General features: G+C 38.0%; 1 protein-coding gene across 3 annotated transcripts in view; it reads left to right on the forward strand.

Moving 5' to 3' along the window:
* ATRNL1 (attractin like 1) overlaps nucleotides 1-17,821 on the forward strand; it is a 524,570-nt gene that overhangs the window by 139,633 nt on the left and 367,116 nt on the right. For all 3 annotated transcript variants that reach the window (XM_082222558.1, XM_082222560.1, XM_082222559.1), the window contains exons 18-19: nucleotides 760-978; nucleotides 4,296-4,433. In XM_082222558.1, the coding sequence (XP_082078684.1) occupies nucleotides 760-978; nucleotides 4,296-4,433 (357 nt within the window). The remainder of the gene's footprint in view (nucleotides 1-759; nucleotides 979-4,295; nucleotides 4,434-17,821) is intronic.

Consider the following 17,821-nt stretch of genomic DNA (forward strand, 5'->3'; position numbering starts at 1 on the left):
CACAGCAGCTACTGAATTGAGTAGCTTTTGGCTTTGCTTGTTGGGCAGGAAATATGTTGGCTGGAGAAAAGAGTGTGGCAGCCCAGGTTTCTGAAAATTCTTGGATACCTTGTCATACTCTGGTATGTTCCCAAACAACCCCATTTTGGGTCATGGACTACTACCTGTAGGGCAGTCATGGTAATGGAGAGCTGCACCATTGTCCAAGGAGGACCTTTGGTAGAAGACTTCCTCTCTACAGGCTATAGAAAGTCAAGTACACACTATCTTATGTCTTCCAAATAACCCCCATGGGTTGTAGGATTGTATCCTTAGGAACCACTATATATTTCCATGTTTTTAATACTATTGAATTTGGATGTGCTGGTCTTTATTGCTTATAAAACTGTTGATCTGCACTTGAAGTTTAGGTAAATTTACCGGTAGATGTGGAGTTAGTTTGTTAAATGCCTTAATTATATATGTGCAGAAAGGTGGGGGTATAGACCTCTTAAACAGGACATTGCATACCTTGTTGTGGACATCTGTTTCAGAGGGATGAAACAACTTTTGCTTGTGATATTATATCTTCAGTATTTTATCACCTTTATAGCAATAGTAATGTTTGCTTTTCTTCAGAATAATTGGCATGAAAGCAGTATAAAAGGCTGGCAGAAAAGTTGAATTACTTTCAGCGGTTTTCAGAATATTAACTGTACTAGAGACCTCTCACAGATACTCTGCTTTTAAAGACTGTTGATTATAACCTGTGTATTATAGCTCAAAACTGCTCTGGATTGAGAACGTGTGGACAATGTTTGGAACACCCAGGATGTGGATGGTGCAACGATCCCAGCAACACAGGCAAAGGCCATTGTGTGGAAGGGTCTTCAAGGGGGCCAATGAAGTTGAATGGGATACATTCTACTGAGATGGTTCTTGACAACAATCTTTGTCCCAAAGAGAAAAATTATGATTGGTCTTTTATCCAGTGCCCAGGTAGGATCTCCTATTTATTATTGTTACCTAGATGCAATTAAATTAAAGAACTGTTGTGCTGGGTAGGAGATATATATGCACACCCCTTCTGCCAGTTTCTGGATATTAAAATAAATGGAAGCAGAGGAAAGAAGCAAGTAGGTGGAAGAAGTAAAGTCAAGGGCAGAAGGGAAAAGTAGTTGAACTCTAGAGCAGATTTATGTGGAACCCTTGAACTTATTCAGCTATTCTAATTTGGTTCTAATCCATGATTAATAGATCACAGATACCCCAGCTAGATACAAAGGAGGTTTTTCATTACAGAATAAATAAAGGTTCTGGAACTTCACATCTTGATGCATTTACAGTCAACACCACTCCTGACTCAAGTGATTAAGCATCATGGGTTTGCAATTTCTTCTCATTTTACCAGTAAGTTTAAAAAACCAAATTTCAGTGCAGTTAAAATCCTGAAGAGATTTGCTGTTCTGCTGCAAGGAAGAAATATAGACGACTCAATATAGGCTTTTATCCCTATCTTTAATTGTATTTTTTTAAAAGAATTTTATGAATCTAACTCCTTATTCAATCATCCAGTGAGATATGCAGAACACAAAAACTCACAATAAAAATGAATCAAAACCACTATACTTTTATAATCAATTTTCAAAGGCTTATATGAAGAAGTTGGGTTTAAAAATGTCCCTTGAACACAGTTATAGGTCACAACTGTCTGAATCTCAAGCTACATGTTTGCCCTTCTATGCATGCTCTCTTACTAAGTTATCAAAGCAGAAAGACTATATTAGTAACTGTTGGGACAATTAGGGCAGAGCTGAGATGGGGGAGGCACTTTCCATGAACATTTTTGTCTTTTATGAAAAATGCCCCCAGTGTTAGGTAACTTTAAGAGAACCATCTGCAAACCATTATGCCCATAGAATAACAGCCATGCTCTTCCCTGATACCCATTCAGAACACAGTGGCAACACAATGTTTCTTGCTATTAGATTGACAAGACAATTCAAGTATCCAGACCTAATAGACTCAATGGTGTTACAGGTCATCGTATAATCTTGGCTATTGGGCATGATATAGGCAGCAAGTAGGGTTTTAAAAAAAAAGAATAGGAAGAAAGACACTAAAGCACCAATGCCAAGGGGAGCTGCAAAGAGAAACAAAGGCATGCTTGTGTGGTTGGTGTCTAGGGAGGATCTTGGGCATCCTGATGAAGACTCTCTTTTTCTTTTTTTTCTTTAGCCCAGGTACACTCTCATGAACATTCAGCACAGTCCTAGTAATACTATTCCAAATAATGAATTGATTGCTGATTAGTTGGTTTAATTTAGCACTGTGACATTTGTAACAGACCAGATAAATATCAAAGCTAATAAGTGACGTTAACTATTCCTAAATTTGAGACCATCATCAGGTTTATTAAATTACACAGCAATCTTTAGTTAATCAGTGTTACAAGAAATAATTCAATAACAGAGAAACAATGGATGCCGAATCAAAACAATTTAGCAGTGCTCCGTGAAGAAAAGAACGTAACATCTGCTCATAAAAAACGAATGAGACTAATCCCTTATTAACCTCTGATTATTGTACAAGCACTGAAGCATAATCTGTTTAATAGGTGAAACATGCAGTGTAGTGAAAAAGGCACTTAAGGCATTGGATTGTGGGAAGAAAACTTTTTCTGTTCACTCATTTAACACATAGCTGCTGACTAGTGTGGCCAATGTAAAAACAGCAGGGAGAAACTGTTTTCATCACAGTTGTGCAGCTGAGTACATTAGTACTTCAGTATATGGTTCCTGTAACTGAATGGAAAGATGAAGTATATAATATTCAAGTGTATTATTGAAGGTTCTAGGATCAGAGCTGTGCTTTCTCTCCTAGCATGACACTCTTGGATTAAGCAGTATGAAGTTGGACACTTGATTAATGGTGCTGTAGAGAATGCTTTACAGTATATGGTAAAATGGAATAAAGATCCTAGACATGATAAAGGGGTTAAACTAAGACTAAAATTGAAGCAGTGGTCACTTGGGATGGTGGCAGTAGCACTGAAAACTATACAGCGGACTGTGTTAATAACATTATAAATAGCTAATCCTACACTCTATCCTTGCTTTCTGACATCAGACTAGACCAACTCCGGGAGTCTTGTGCTTCATTCTTCCGAGGGGTGCAGGAAAAATTGCTTTCTTCTTTTATTCATTAACTGGTAATTTTATTCAATAAATGAACTGCAAGCAATGACATCACTTGCAGTATTTTATTTATAGGCCTCTGCTAGCTAGTTTCAAATTGTTAATTTCACTAAAACATTCCATTATTTCTAAAGTACTAAGCACAATATTCTGTTATTATTCTGTTATCATTTTTGTGAGGAATTATAGATCTCGGAGCATAGTAGTTTTCTGTCCCTGTCCAGATAGCCATGTAGCTGGGCCACCGGCTAAAGCAGATGGAAGGTATTCCACACTACTGAGACCACCTGAGCCTCAAATGACAGCCAGTGACAACAAGGGATCCAGAAGTACCCCCAATCTGTGTACCCACTTTTTTGGAGGAAGTGTAACTCTATCAAGAGCAAGCAACCTCCCATCCATCCAGTCTAGGGAACCATCCACTAGCAGTGCCTCAGTCTTATCTAAAGTGAGCTTCAGTTTCTTGGCTCTCATCTAGGCCATTACCTAGGCAAGACAATGGCCCAGCACATCCACTGCCTCACCTGTAGATGTAAAGGAGAAGAAGATCTGTGTGTCATCAGCATATTGTCAGCAACATACTACAAACCGCTGGATAATAGCACTTAGCAGTTTCATGTAGATGCTAAATAATATGGGATATAAAATCAAACCCTGAGAAACTCAATATTGAAGGCTGCATGGGGCTGAAGAACACTCCCCAAGCAACACTGTCTGGAAACATTCATCCAAGTAGGACCGGAACTACCACAGAGCAGTGCCACCCACCCCTAACTCGGACAGCCGCTCCAGAAGGATACCATAGTTGATGGTAGAGAAAGCCACTGAGAGGTCAAGGAGAATTAACAGAGACACATTTATTCCCGTGTTGGTAGGTAGGTAGGTAGCCGTGTTGGTCTGCCATAGTCAAAATAAAAAAAATCCTTCCAGTAGCAGATACCTGAAGAAGTGTGCATGCACACGAAAGCTCATACCAAGAACTAACTTAGTTGGTCTTTAAGGTGCTACTGGAAGGATTTTTTTTATTTTGACATTTATTCCCTCTCCTGATAGAATAACTATTTTGTTCTTCTTTTTCATTCTCTGCTAAAAACTAGTTCTGTCTTTTTTTAATTGCAGCTTGCCAGTGCAATGGACATAGCACCTGTGTTAATGGTAATGTTTGTGATCAGTGCAAAAACCTAACTACAGGAAAACAGTGCGAAACATGTATGCCAGGATATTATGGAGATCCAACAAACGGTGGGCAGTGTACAGGTAAGTGCCTTTAAAACTGTTTCCAGTATTTTCATAATTGAATATCAGGAAATTATTTCATAGTTTGATGGATTTTTTTTTAAAAAAATACTAAACATTAAATTTGACATTTAGGGAGTAATCCATAAGTGTGCTACTTTAGCTGCTATACTAATGAATTCCATTTATACCAGATTGTAAAATATCTCCACTTTCGTACTGAATTTTCTATTTTGCTGCACTTCAGAAGTTAGTACAAAGTAAAAACAAACTCTGCTAATTGGCTAGGACATTTGAAGGGACAGAGTTTCTACTTCTCTCTATGCACCTGTCATGTTCTCTCACAAAGAACCTTTGGGTTGTTGCTGTGTAAGCTTTTTTTGAATTGCAAGGATGTCCCCAGTTCCCACCCCTCTCTGATCTACAGTTTGCTGAACTATTTGCACTATTGTGTTGACAGGTTGGCTGAGTGAGTTAGCATGAAAATATGGAGAACATTTCTTAGGCATATTTAGATTTGATGATAAATAGAATCACAAGCTCCAGAGGCAGTGGGTACAGTGTGGATGAGCCAGAGGAAAGTGCTCAATTCCCATTCTACTTGCTCCCATTCTCTTCTTTTGTGGCTGAGAGCAGGACTTCTGTTAATTTTACTTTCAGTTGCAAAGAATCTTAGCTTAATGTTACGCCTGAATTAGGAATCCAAGCGGCTAGGACCTAGCAGCTTGGTTAGTTTCTAAAATAACCAACTTCAAGTCATGGGTTATGAAACTGGCTTGTTTAATGGTCAACTCTGAATTACGGTGTAAAGATATACACAAGCTTCAGGTATATTCCAGATACCATTCTGATGTCCTTTTCAGTGGGATGAGCCAGTTACTAGATCTTATCAAGGGGTGTTCCTTCTTCACTTGCTCAGTTTCAGATTACAGTGAAACATTTTTGTGTAACCTTGAAAACGAATGCAGTCTTCTCATCTGACCATTATAATAGGATGTGCGGAATCGCACCCACTTCTGCATTTATAATGGAAAGTTCAAAATACTCATGCAAGGATAGATCTTGAATCCATTGAAAAGGCACAGAATTTTAACTGACATATTTCGTATGTGGCAGTTAAGTCGATCTGTTAATTTACAGGACCCTTTAATCACTGAAGGTGTTAATTTGTTAATGGGCTTTCCTGGCCTTTTGGCAATTTAAAATGTAACACTGGTTATGTGGACGTGCACATTTGATAAGCTAAAGCTAAATACATTGTGAGAATATTCAAGTGAAAGATTTATGGCTACCCTTATTGACAGTTGCACATTTTCTTGGTGTTTTATGAAGCTTTAAATAATTCTTAATAGTTTTCTTATTTCCTGAAGTTGACAAAATGTTCTTTTGCTCTCACTAGTTGCTGAATGGCAAAGTGATATATTAAAGCAGCTTTTATTCTTCAGGGAAGCATTAGCTATCTAACTAAATAAGCATACTGTCACCTTTAGTGAATGATTAATGTAAAAATGACTAAAATCAATTTATGAGCCCTATGAAATTATAAATTTTACTACTACTTTCTGGAGTTCTAGCTACATGCTGAGAGTTCCCAGGACACATGAATTCTGCTGGCTACTTAATATAGTTAGAAATTACGGTTGGAAATAGAAATGATAGTTACATTATTAAAAAAATTACATAGCTTTGGACACTTGCATATTTTATATTTCTAGAATAAATACAATATTATTTCAGGGATTCATAGTCTACTTTTTAAGGAAATCTTTCACAAAGCAGTTTAAAATATTTTAAAATCCAAATTCATAAAACCATTTAAAACACATAGGCCAGAATACAAAATTAAAATGGGAAAAGAATAATAATTTATTAATATTGCCCACCAGTTTTCTCATAACAGCTTAATCTATCACCTGTACAGTAGTTTCAGGGTTTCAATATAATGTCTGCGTATAGGTTTGAATATTGGTATCCCTCTATAGTAAGTAAATGAATCATTATGAGTTTAAAAATAATGTGTAGGTTGAAATAGAGCCTGCTTTCATGGTGCCACACCCACTCTACTTGTTCCTTGGTAAACAACATTTCTGTGTGCTCTGGCTTCATGGTGTCCCATTGTGCAAGAAGCGGTTTAGTCATGTTGGCCACATGACCCGGAAAGCTGTCTGTGGACAAATGCCGACTCCCTCGGCCTGAAGTAAGATGAGTGCCACACCCTATAGTTGCCTTTGACTGGACCAGGGGTACTTCACCTTTTTACTTTACCTTACTTGCTCATTGTACCCAGTTTTAATGTCCAAAAAGAGACTTAGTATGTTTGGATATTATGCAGAAGTTTATTTATGGCAAGACTGAGAAGAAAAATAGTTGCTGTTATAAATAAGACTATTCCTTGCCTTTAACCCACCTTCCAAATAAAAGTCTTCAACAGTCAGGTAATACATTCAAAAGACATTTTATTTATTCTTCTCTCATATTTCCCCATTTTCAAGGAAGTTCCTGCTCTTATTTTGGTTAAGATGTATGTGAATGTACACTACTTTTGAGCTAAATGTGTGCATTTTCATGCACAGGGAGATGAAAGAGTAGCATGACCATGCATAGCTAGTGAAGCATAGTAAGAGATGTGGGATGGAAAGAAAAGCAACATGTGGGAGAGTTTGATTGGTTTACTTAACATTATTCTCTTAATGTCTTCTTTAGGGAATACTGTATTTTGTACACCCACCTAAATGAAATAATTTAAAAATGAAAGAATCTCAATAATGAAAGGTTTCTGTTTTCACCAATATTTTATTCATCATCAGTTTCATTTTCTTTAATTCTAGTGTTCCCACCTTGCAGTGATGTAGGACCAAAACAAATCAAGCCCTTTTGTTTCTTAATTACAATTCTAACTAGCAACTTGTAACTAAAGCGTCTTGCTAAGAACTTTTATTTTTAAGAGAACTGTAGCATCTAATGTGGATGTGTGCCTTGTTAACAATTTCTGAAAATAAGTTCATTTGAGATTCTCTGTAACAAAGACTTCCTTCCGTGGGAAAAATAAGACTTGTTAACACTTATATTGCACTATCTGAAACAGTTCTGGCTCAACTTCCTTTAAGTGGTGTACATTTTGTGCTAACTCAGCAACTTACCCCAAGAACACGGTGAACTCAGAGGCCCTGTAATTGATGACTACTTATTACTTCGAATGGTACAGAAGAGATCCAGCAGCTTGATTTATGTATCATCCTTTTATCTTTTTCATGCTCATTTGATAGTTTCCAAAGGATTAATGGTAATCTTATAACAGGTTGCATTTGATGTTAGTGATCAAGCCTTCCTACAAACTACTGGGTATTCTTGGTTGTGGCAATGAAATATGTTTGCTTGGAATTTTCTGTTTATCTTTGTCTATTTTTCTCTCTGGTACAAAATTTCTTGGCATAGCAGACTTTTTTTAAGAGTTGGTTTCTTGACTTGTTCTTTTACAGTCAGAGGCATGCTTCCATGAGTGGAAGTCTTTTCTGCATGCAGGGATTTTGCTGACAGCACAAAATTATTGCATGACCAAAGAGAAATGAAATTCAAAGATATACACAGTCTCTTGCCAAGGTCATGCACAGTGGTTTCCACTAGTGGTTAATTAATGGAACAGCACCACTGCAGAATTTATTTCACTTCTGTATCTCTAGATCCAACTAGACTTTATGTTCCTTATTATTTATATTTACATTGTAAATTTTTGTTATTGATTGTTTAGCATTTTGTATCCAGCTTTTCAAGTAAACATTTCACTCCTGCAAACTCCCTCTAACCAATTTCCCCCAATTCTCTCCCACTGCCGCCCTTCGTCCCATATTCAAGGTAGCTGTTACTCAAGGGAAGAGGTTTTTTTGGGGGGGGGATATAGCTGCCTGCAGTAGGGGAGTGAGTGGGAATTCTGTTTGCATGAGCACTCAGCTCAAGAATTATAATGATTACAATGATGCAATTTCACCTTCTGTTTTTTTTAAAAAATAATATTTATTAAAAAAGGATTTTTAAAATCACAAAGAAAAGAAAAAAAAACAAAATTACAGAAGAAAAAGACAAAAACAGAAATAAAAAATAAAAAATAAAACCATCCTTTTCAAATTCTCCACTTTCTTTACCTTCTTTCCATGACCTCCTCCTCCTCCCATCTCTTGTATCTTGATTGATAAATTGTCACAGCAAATCCTTTCCATAATTCATAGTATTCTGTCTATACATTACCTTGCTCTATTTTCATCTTATATTAAACCTTAAAACTTAAAATTTAAATCTTATTTATACCAACTTCTCTTAACCATTACCTTTTTACCTAATTCTTTAAACATTCTTACAAGAGCCTAGTAATTTCGTTTCAACATTTTTGCAACTTTCATACAAACATTTCTGACGATAAAAAAAGAGAATAAAAACAATCCAATCTTCTTCCAGCGTCCCCTCCCCCCGGTCCCGGGATTATCAGTCCTTTTTGTCCCAATTAGTCTGGCCCATTTAGCCTGGTGCTCTTATATCCGAGGCCATCAAATCTCTTCCATGTCCCTTCCGCAGTTGTTCTTCATATTTTCCTTTCACTCGTGGGAACTCCAGCTTGATAGTGTTTTTGACCCTTTTCGACAGATCAGCCCCTTTCTCATAGTCCAGACTAAACTCCATGTGGTATTTTAAAACATGTTTCAAGTAGTAAACATGTTTCCAATTCCCTCCAAGATAAGTCCCAACAGCTCCAAACCTCTGACGGCCCATTGCCAGATTCTGAGAGTCCAAACATCCCTGCATAGGGGTGTCAGTCCAACCCCCCATTTCCAGCCGAACTTTATCTTTCAGAAACTGTTTTTTTTCAAGTTCATTTATCAAATCCAAAGACTCATTTTCTTGCTGGCCCAAAAGTCCCTCCATCCCTGGCGCCCGAGGTTCAGCAAGGTCCTCTTCTTTCAGTTGTTCTGTCATGGCACGCTCCTGTTTTGGTTCCTCGGTGGGCTCCATATGATTTCCCACTACCTGTTCAAAGGTTCTGGCCGCATTAGTCATAAAATCCATCTTCTGACTTAGCTGATCCAATAGGGCACTTATTTTACAGAAAGCACCCAACAGTGCTTCTGAAGGCATTGTCCTACAAGGTCACAAAATTCTTTCCCACAGTTGTAATCAATAACAGCTGCAAGTTCCCAGGGTTTAGTTACAATCTCCCAGTTCCCCTCTAGGGGGAAGGCTTCTGGTAGTTCTTTTCCTTAGAAACAATAACAACAAAGTTTCTTTTTTAAGATATTTTGTCCATATTTGTTCTCTTGAAAGACGAAAGGAAACAATGGAGTCACAATGTTTCTCTTCTTTTAACTATTTGTCAAGACGTTTATTTCTGGTCAATGAGCTTCAAACATCAAATCTGACACCCCGCTCCAGGGTCAGGACGGTGGAAAATTACTTTGCTTTAACTTTACTTCTGCAGGTTAAACGGCTCAGGAAAAATCCCCCTTCTTCACCTGCTGCCGAAGAGGGGTTCAGCGATTTAAAATGATGAAAGTCGATCCTTTGAAAATAATTTTTAAGGCTCTAGTTTGTATTGTCTTTGCTTTGTTCTAACTACAAAGAAACGGAAGGGTGACTTCCTGTTTATCCTTCCTGTTTCAGTACCAAATTAGGGCTAGTTTTAAAGTCCAAATTCCTTCTTATTTCGCCAATTCTTATCTGAAGTCCAAATATTTACTGTTCCAGTACTCACGGTTGGTTATTTTAGATGCCAAATTGTCCCAAGAAAAAGGCAGCACTCTCCGGCAACGGCTATGCGGCTTCGCTCCACAGAAAAAGCAGTAAACTCACAGCACCGCGCCACTTCCCCCTCTTCACTTCGGAGCCCGTTTGTGGGTTCCTTTGTGGGTTGGGGGGGCGCTAAGGGTGCCCGCCGAGTCCAATGGTCACAGGCTTCATCCGCCTGTGATTTCCAGAAGGGACCCGCTACGCCGCAGCGGAAAAGACCCGCTTCGTGCAGAGCTTGTCCCTCCGATTCAGAGGGAGTCCGCCATTGCCAGTGGCGCCACCCCGGAAGTCCTGCAATTTCACCTTCTGATTACATGGCTTAAAAATTCTTCCACAGTAATTCTGATGCGATGCCAAAGGCATAACATTTAGCAAGGATCCTACCATTCCTTTGAGAATGCACGGAAAAATTATATATCACACTATGCTTGAAAACTTGATCAGGCATACCTGTCAGATACTACTTAAGCTACACCACCCAGCTGCCTACATCACAGATCTATAATGGATATGACTCAATCTGCATGTTGTGCCCTTGTGGCCAATGTAGTAGCTAGACACACACAATGACTTAGACACTGGTATGCAGACTCCCCATCTCATGCCAACCTCTCCATTGCTCTTTACAAGTGGTAAGCTCTTCAGGAGGAAGTTCCTTAAGGATGTTCTGGTTGAATCCATAGGTAAGCACAAGGTCTTATTGACACGCAAGAGAGAGGACAAGAAGCAAAACAGATGTTATTCACCTTATTTCTACAACCAATCCTTTACAATAGTAGGAAGTTTTATTTTTATTTTTAAATGATGGTTCAGAGTTCAGCAATACCTCCCATATTCTCCCCTCTCAGAGCCCTGCTTTAGCTAATGCTCTAGGGATGTTTGGAGGAGTCACTATTCTAACAAAACTCCAACAAAGGTTATCTACTTGCTGGTGGCTTTATTGGTAACTTAGATATAAAAATGTGATCTCTTATTAGACTAACCAGTGGTCTTAAAGAGGCTGCTAGTGTTTGAATTAAAATAACTCTTCACTAGGCACAATAAATATTCAGAACACTTGTTCACAGAGGGAGAAGGAATGCATGAGTATTTGAGCAAAGGAGTTTCTGCCAAATATATGCTCTGTACTGCCAGTTCTCATTGGGTTTAGCAGTGTGCAAGATCAAACTCCTTTTCATAGAATGCTGTGAAGGAGACTCATTAAATTGTATTGACTAGGGGTTTTCATAAGCCAAGACTGTGTCCCATATTAATTGTGCATTAAATGTCCTGGAACAATGTTTTCTCACCCCTTAGCCTCAAATTCCATTTTTCTATGTGTACAACACGTTTTTCATACTGAATAATATAGATTGAACAAAAAATGTGATTTCAGAAAGAACTAAGCTTCTTCCAAAAGTTTAATTTGATTTTCTCTGTGTTAATATTCACCATATGGTACTGGGAGAGTACAGTAATTTTTGACGCATGAAGCATAAGCCATGAAAATTGTGAACTTACAGTGTCAAGAGTTCATTAATTTTCAGATGGTATGATCAGTCATGCATAGCAGTATATCTCTTCATTGAATGACATTTAGTTCAGTTTATCCTAAGAAAGATTTATCTTTTGATATGCTTTTAGATTAATTTTCAATGTTACATTCCCTGTTTGTTTAAGATAATAATCTTCTCTATTTCTCTGTTTTTAATACCGTTTTCTGATCTTGAAAGCTGACAAATGTGCATGCAACATTAGCATGGCCCTAGGGCTGTCTGCGAGAGTATGCACAAATAACAATAAACTTCCTAGGCATCATAATACTCAGTGTTTTCCATTTGTAAAAAATGGAAGTAATCGTGAACTCCCTCGTGAGTGTTTTATTAGAGGTGTAACACCTCAAAAATTGTGCTAATTCTAGCATAAACACTTCTAACTTTTTTCATAGATGTTACAGAAACGTTTGCCTGGGCAAAACCCTATAAATCTACCTCCAATTTCACTTCAGTCAAAATTGAACATCAACAGAGTAATGTGCAAGATCTTGTGAGTAATGTAAGCGATCTCTGCATTTTTAACACTTTCATTAGAATTCCTATAGATGTTTCATTTCAGCTGGGATTGTTCAAATTCCACTAGAATCTCACTTTACAGAGTTTGATGATTTAGTTTGTCATTTTCTTAATGACAATGGGTGATTATCAGGATTGCAATATACTTTACGTATAAAGTGCTATTTGTTGACTTTGGAGGTAAATGGCTACACTTTATTACAAGACTGTCTACAATGAACCAGACAGAGGGCCTTCTCGGTAGTGGCGCCCGCCCTGTGGAACGCCCTCCCATCAGATGTCAAAGAGATAAATAATTACCTGACATTCAGAAGACATCTTAAGGCAGCCCTGTTCAGGGAAGTTTTTAATATGTAATGCTGTACTGTTTTTAACACTGATTGGGAGCCGCCCAGAGTGGCTGGGGAAACTCAGCCAGATGGGCGGGGTATAAATAATAAATTATTATTATTATTATTATTATTATTATTATTATTATTATTATTATTATTATTACAATGTGCAGTAGCTTGTTATACCTTTAATCTTTCCAGACATCCCTTTATCATCTTTCAGTAGTGCCCATGAACATTAGAATGTTCCAGTCTGCGTTAGTTTCGTTCAGTTTTGCCCTGAATGTTAATAAATCAGTGTAATATGCTGAGTTAATATAAATAGCACACATTTTATTAATGTTTCTTGAGAGAGACACATTGAAACTATTTACAAATGCATTTAAAAATTATTCATGTACACCCTTTTTTGTGTAATAATCCAAGGTAAGCAAATAACCTGTGTAGTGAACTCATTTTGAAACGGAAATTCCTTTTCAGCAGTACTTGAAATAATGGTGAAAGCAACCACTGCATTTTAAATTAAATTGCTTAAAATGTGTACTTCATGAAAATGTTTGTGGTTATTCTGTTGTCAGCATAAGGAACTACATTTTTTATGCTGAGCCAGCAAGCAAGAAACAGTCACACCACAGTCTTATTATTAAATAAGTTTTATATGGGTGGTAATTTTACTGCATGGATTTTCTTTAGTAAATTATATTGTCTTCAAAGAACCTTTATTTTCTTCTTAAAATCTCCATATTGTATACAACAGTATGCACATATTTATTTGCCCTAATAGCATTAAAATTTCTTGCTGCCTCAAAGATGTTTCTACACTGTTTTCATGAATGAATGAATGAATGTGCTGGTACCTAAGCTGCTGCTTTTAAAGGATTATTTTGTGCAGTGACCAATATTTGTCTGAATTTTTTTATTGCTGTGATGAAAATTTGTGTGCTACTTTTACAGTGAGCTAGTAATAATATATTAAACAGATGCTTGTTCAGAAGGAGGAATAGAGTGGTCAAATGTGATGCAGAGCCAGATATAGCTGCTATCTTAATAACACATAGTTGATTGAGCATATATATAAATTATTTCAGTGTTTCATAGATTTCATAAAGGCTTTCAAGTACAACACCTTTTTCCAATCTTCTGATTTACTTTCAAGAGAAATTTTGATGAAAACCTTTCATCTAACACGGCACTCTGTTTTGAGCCTTACATGGAACCTTATAATTTTGAAACGGTCATCTTGGTATGCTTTATGAAATTGGTAATGGCAGACCTGAGATCTACCTGCCATATCGGTCACATCAGTTATTGATTATCGTAATCTTAAAGCTGCGTGGTCTTTCTTCCCAAATTCTTGGCCAAATGTTATGTGACTCGCAAAGTCCAGGTTAGAAGATGAGTACTGAAGCTTTGTGGTGTTTGACTGTTGGCTATAATCCATGATAGTGCCCCAAAAACTTAATTGTATGTAAGTAGGTAGTCCATTTTGCCCAGCTTTCAGTGCAGGGATAGAAGACAATAATCACTACCCTTACAATGAAAATCATTCAGTATGTTTACTAGTTCAGTGCAATTGCAAATAGCTATTCTACAATTTGAGGTTCTTTAACTATCTGACTGTCTTTTAATCATTTACTATAAAATCAAGCATTTAAGCTTTAGGTTGTGGTAAATTAAACAGTGCACATTGCTTATATTAAAAGCTTGTAATTTCTTGTGCATTTGTCAAGGGCAGACAAGTGGAAAAAAGAAACACATACTTGCAAACATAATGAAGTGTAGTGTATGTTTCTCACTAAATGTGCTATAAAAACATGCCATTGCTGCTCCTGCATTTTTACGTTAACAGGAATATTTATATTGATGGCGTCTGAAGAGGATTTTACACTATTTAGTGTTAGACTTACCCTGTAAATATGTGTCATTTTATTAGCAATTTAAACTATTCTGGAATCTGTTTGTTTATATAACTGGAAGCAATATAGCTGCCAGCTGGAGCTGTAACAAATATTTATTTTGCAATGTAGAGGGTGGCATTTAACTACCGTGTCCCATCAGTGCAAGGATTTTCATTTGCGCAATGGGACTTTCACCCCTCTCCTTGAAAAAGACCATAGCCCATTGGTAGAACATCTGCTTTGTATGCAGAAGATCCCAGATTCAATCCTTGGCATCTCCAGGTAGGACTAGGATGGTACCCCATTTGAAACCCTAGAGAGCTGTTGCCAGTCAGTGTAGTCAATACTGAACTTCTAAGTTGTGACAAGTCATAGTTAGCAGCTTCATCCTAATGCAGCTAGGTATAAATTGTGTCAACCAGGATCACAGGTAGGTTCTGTTTCAGTTGCAAATTAGGTGACAAATCGGCAAATTATGGTTTTGTCACAAATTAAAAACTAGCTGCTTCTAATCTCTTGGAGGAGGAGGGAACCTGCAAGCCTCAGGCTTGCTACAACTCATTTGTGATCGTTGGAATTAAGCCTGTATCTCTTCTTTCACTTCAGTCATTATTTCCTCAGTTTTTATAAGCCCTGCAAATGTCCCTTTTCCTCCTCCCTCACCATCTGCCTCTCCCTCCTTAGTGCCAGCTTGTGTGCTGCAGCTGAAGAAACATTTTGTTCACTGGCCTTTTTAGATTCATTTAGCTGGAAGTACAAATCATTAGATAAATTAATGACCATCAGGAGAGGAGGGTAGGGGTGGTTCGGGAGAGCTGAGTGGAGGGCAGAGAGATAAGTGAGCAGAGTCCAGGGGAGCAAATTTTCTGCCTCCTGCTGCCATTCCTAATTTTGTGTCATGATAGAGCTGATTCTGAGAGGCACTGTACCTGTAAATACCAGTCACAATGGAATGACAGGACTAGAGGGCTATTGCCATCATGTCTTGTATGTGGCCTACTAGAAGGCATTTGGTTGGCTACTGCGAGAAACAGGATACTTGTCTAGATAGACCTTTGGTCTGATCCAGGAGGCATCATTATATTTCTAAGTTATCTGATTAAAGGTTTTTTTATAGCTTAAAGGTGCCCTGAATAAAGAGACAACAGTTATTTGGTTTTTAAACAAGTTAACTTCCTGGATCTTGTAAGAATTTTGTATGCCCATGGCTAGTACATTTAAGTAGCAAATATTGTGTGCACAGTTGTGATGGAAGCAGAGTTTGATGGTGCGATATAGGCAAAATTTCACCAGTGTCAGGGACTCGGCAGAGGAGGAATGGTGGAGACTACCTCCCCAGCCTGACAATTCCAGAGAAGTAGTTTGGAATTACAACAGGGGTTTGAGGGAGGTCACAGCTCAGAGGAAGATGAGGGGAATAGTTGGGAAATAATGGGAGAGGAGGAGGAAGAGACAGAGTTGGAGCTGCTGGCTGACACGTTATCACTAGAAAGCATTCCAGACCCACCATCTCCAAGAACCAGGTGAGCTTTAAAAGTAGGAGAGCAAAGAGCTCGAAGACAGACGGCCCTAAGCAGCAACCGTAGAAGGGGTGGTGCTGTTGACGAATGAGGAAGTGGGAGATAAGGGGGTGGAGATTTACTCGGGACAACACCATCATTCGAAGAGGCTGCATTCCCAAGCCTCTCTCTGCCAATATTGAATAAAAAGCAGATGGTAGGGACTTCTCCTTGTCTTATCCATTGGAGGGGACCACAAGGGTAATATAGTCCAATCCCCTGCAATGCAGGAACCTTTCACCCAACATGGGGCTCGTACCTATGGCCCTCATGCTCTACTGACTGAGCTATCCAGCCTCAATATATATTGTATATATCATTTACTGATTCTTTAAAGACTTTCAACTCCTGACAGACCACTTTTTACAATTCTTGTTGTGAAATAAATCTTTTTCAAAGTGCCAGTTTTTTAAAAAGGGGGTTGGCTGTACAGTGGTACCTTCTGTTACATACGCTTCAGGTTACAGACTCTGCTAACCCAGAAATAGTACCTTGGGTTAAGAACTTTACCTCAGGATGAGAACAGAAATCGTGCAGCAGCGGCGCGGCAGCAGCAGCAGCAGCAGGAGGCCCCATTAGCTAAAGTGGGACCTCAGGTTAAGAACAGTTTCAGGTTAAGAACGGACCTCCAGAACAAATTAAGTTCTTAACCCGAGGTACCAGTGTATTAAATAAAGGCTCACTGCATCTGTTCTGGGGCTGAGTTATATAGCCAAGAGACAATATTTCTGGGAAGGTGGGACAATATTTTAAGCCAATCCTAAGAACTACACATCCTACCACAAGTGTGTCTAGTTCTTAGGCTTGGTTTCCCAGTATTGACCCCAAATCAGGGGGAAAGGTGCAGGGTCTGCGTCAGCAGTCATAACTGTACAAGGAGTAATATGATATACTACTCTGGAAGGGTATGCATGGCTAATGAAAAAAAAAGTTCTATTTGGTCAGTCTTGCTTAGTATGTGTTTCTGCTCTATCTAATATAGAAATTCGGTACATGCTTTGAAAGATGGCCTCATCATCATTCATCAAAAATCTTTTAGTTTATGATTGATATTTGAACTCAATATACAGATATGAGGAAGCATACCTTATTAGAGAGAAGCTTATGCTGCTGATGGATTTTCAGATCATGCATAATGCACTAGTATCTAGTAATAATACTAATATTGCATTACAAGGAGATGGTTCTTTTCATCTGATATATTCTCTGTCATTACCTGTTCTCGTCAAACCTTGCACACTTCCATACAAGCAGGCTCTGCCAGTGATTTAGCAACATATTCAACATTGAAATATCATTGCCCTGAGTTCCTTAATAAATTTGCATGGTGGAAAGTACCTCATAATTGGTGTTACACAATTAATTGAAGTCAAAATTTAGATAAGTTCTGAAACCATAATTGCTCACAGTGATAAAAACTAGTCCCCAACATCAATTGAGGACATTTCCTTTCTCCTCATTGGCATATGTGCCACACCAATCCTTTGGTTAGTGCTTTGACTCCATTGGTTCTTCGTGATTTGGCTTTGTTTCTAGTGATATATATTTGGAATGATGCAAGTGTTGAGAAGAAATCATTTGTTTGGGAACCTTTGATATGTATTGTTTTCTTCAAATTCCACATGTGTTCTAGGATAGTATTTGGTGGCTTACTTTTTATGAAATTACCAAATCGCACAGATTCTCTCTCCACTATGTACACATACAAAAAGAAAGAATGGAGCTGTATTCTGGAGCATCTTAAGAGGGAAATGTATGAGTACTATCTGCCTACAGTACACCTGTTTTCATTGGCTC

Source organism: Podarcis vaucheri (assembly GCF_965113315.1).
Source record: "Podarcis vaucheri genome assembly, chromosome: 5".
Classification (NCBI taxonomy): Eukaryota; Metazoa; Chordata; class Lepidosauria; order Squamata; family Lacertidae; genus Podarcis; species Podarcis vaucheri.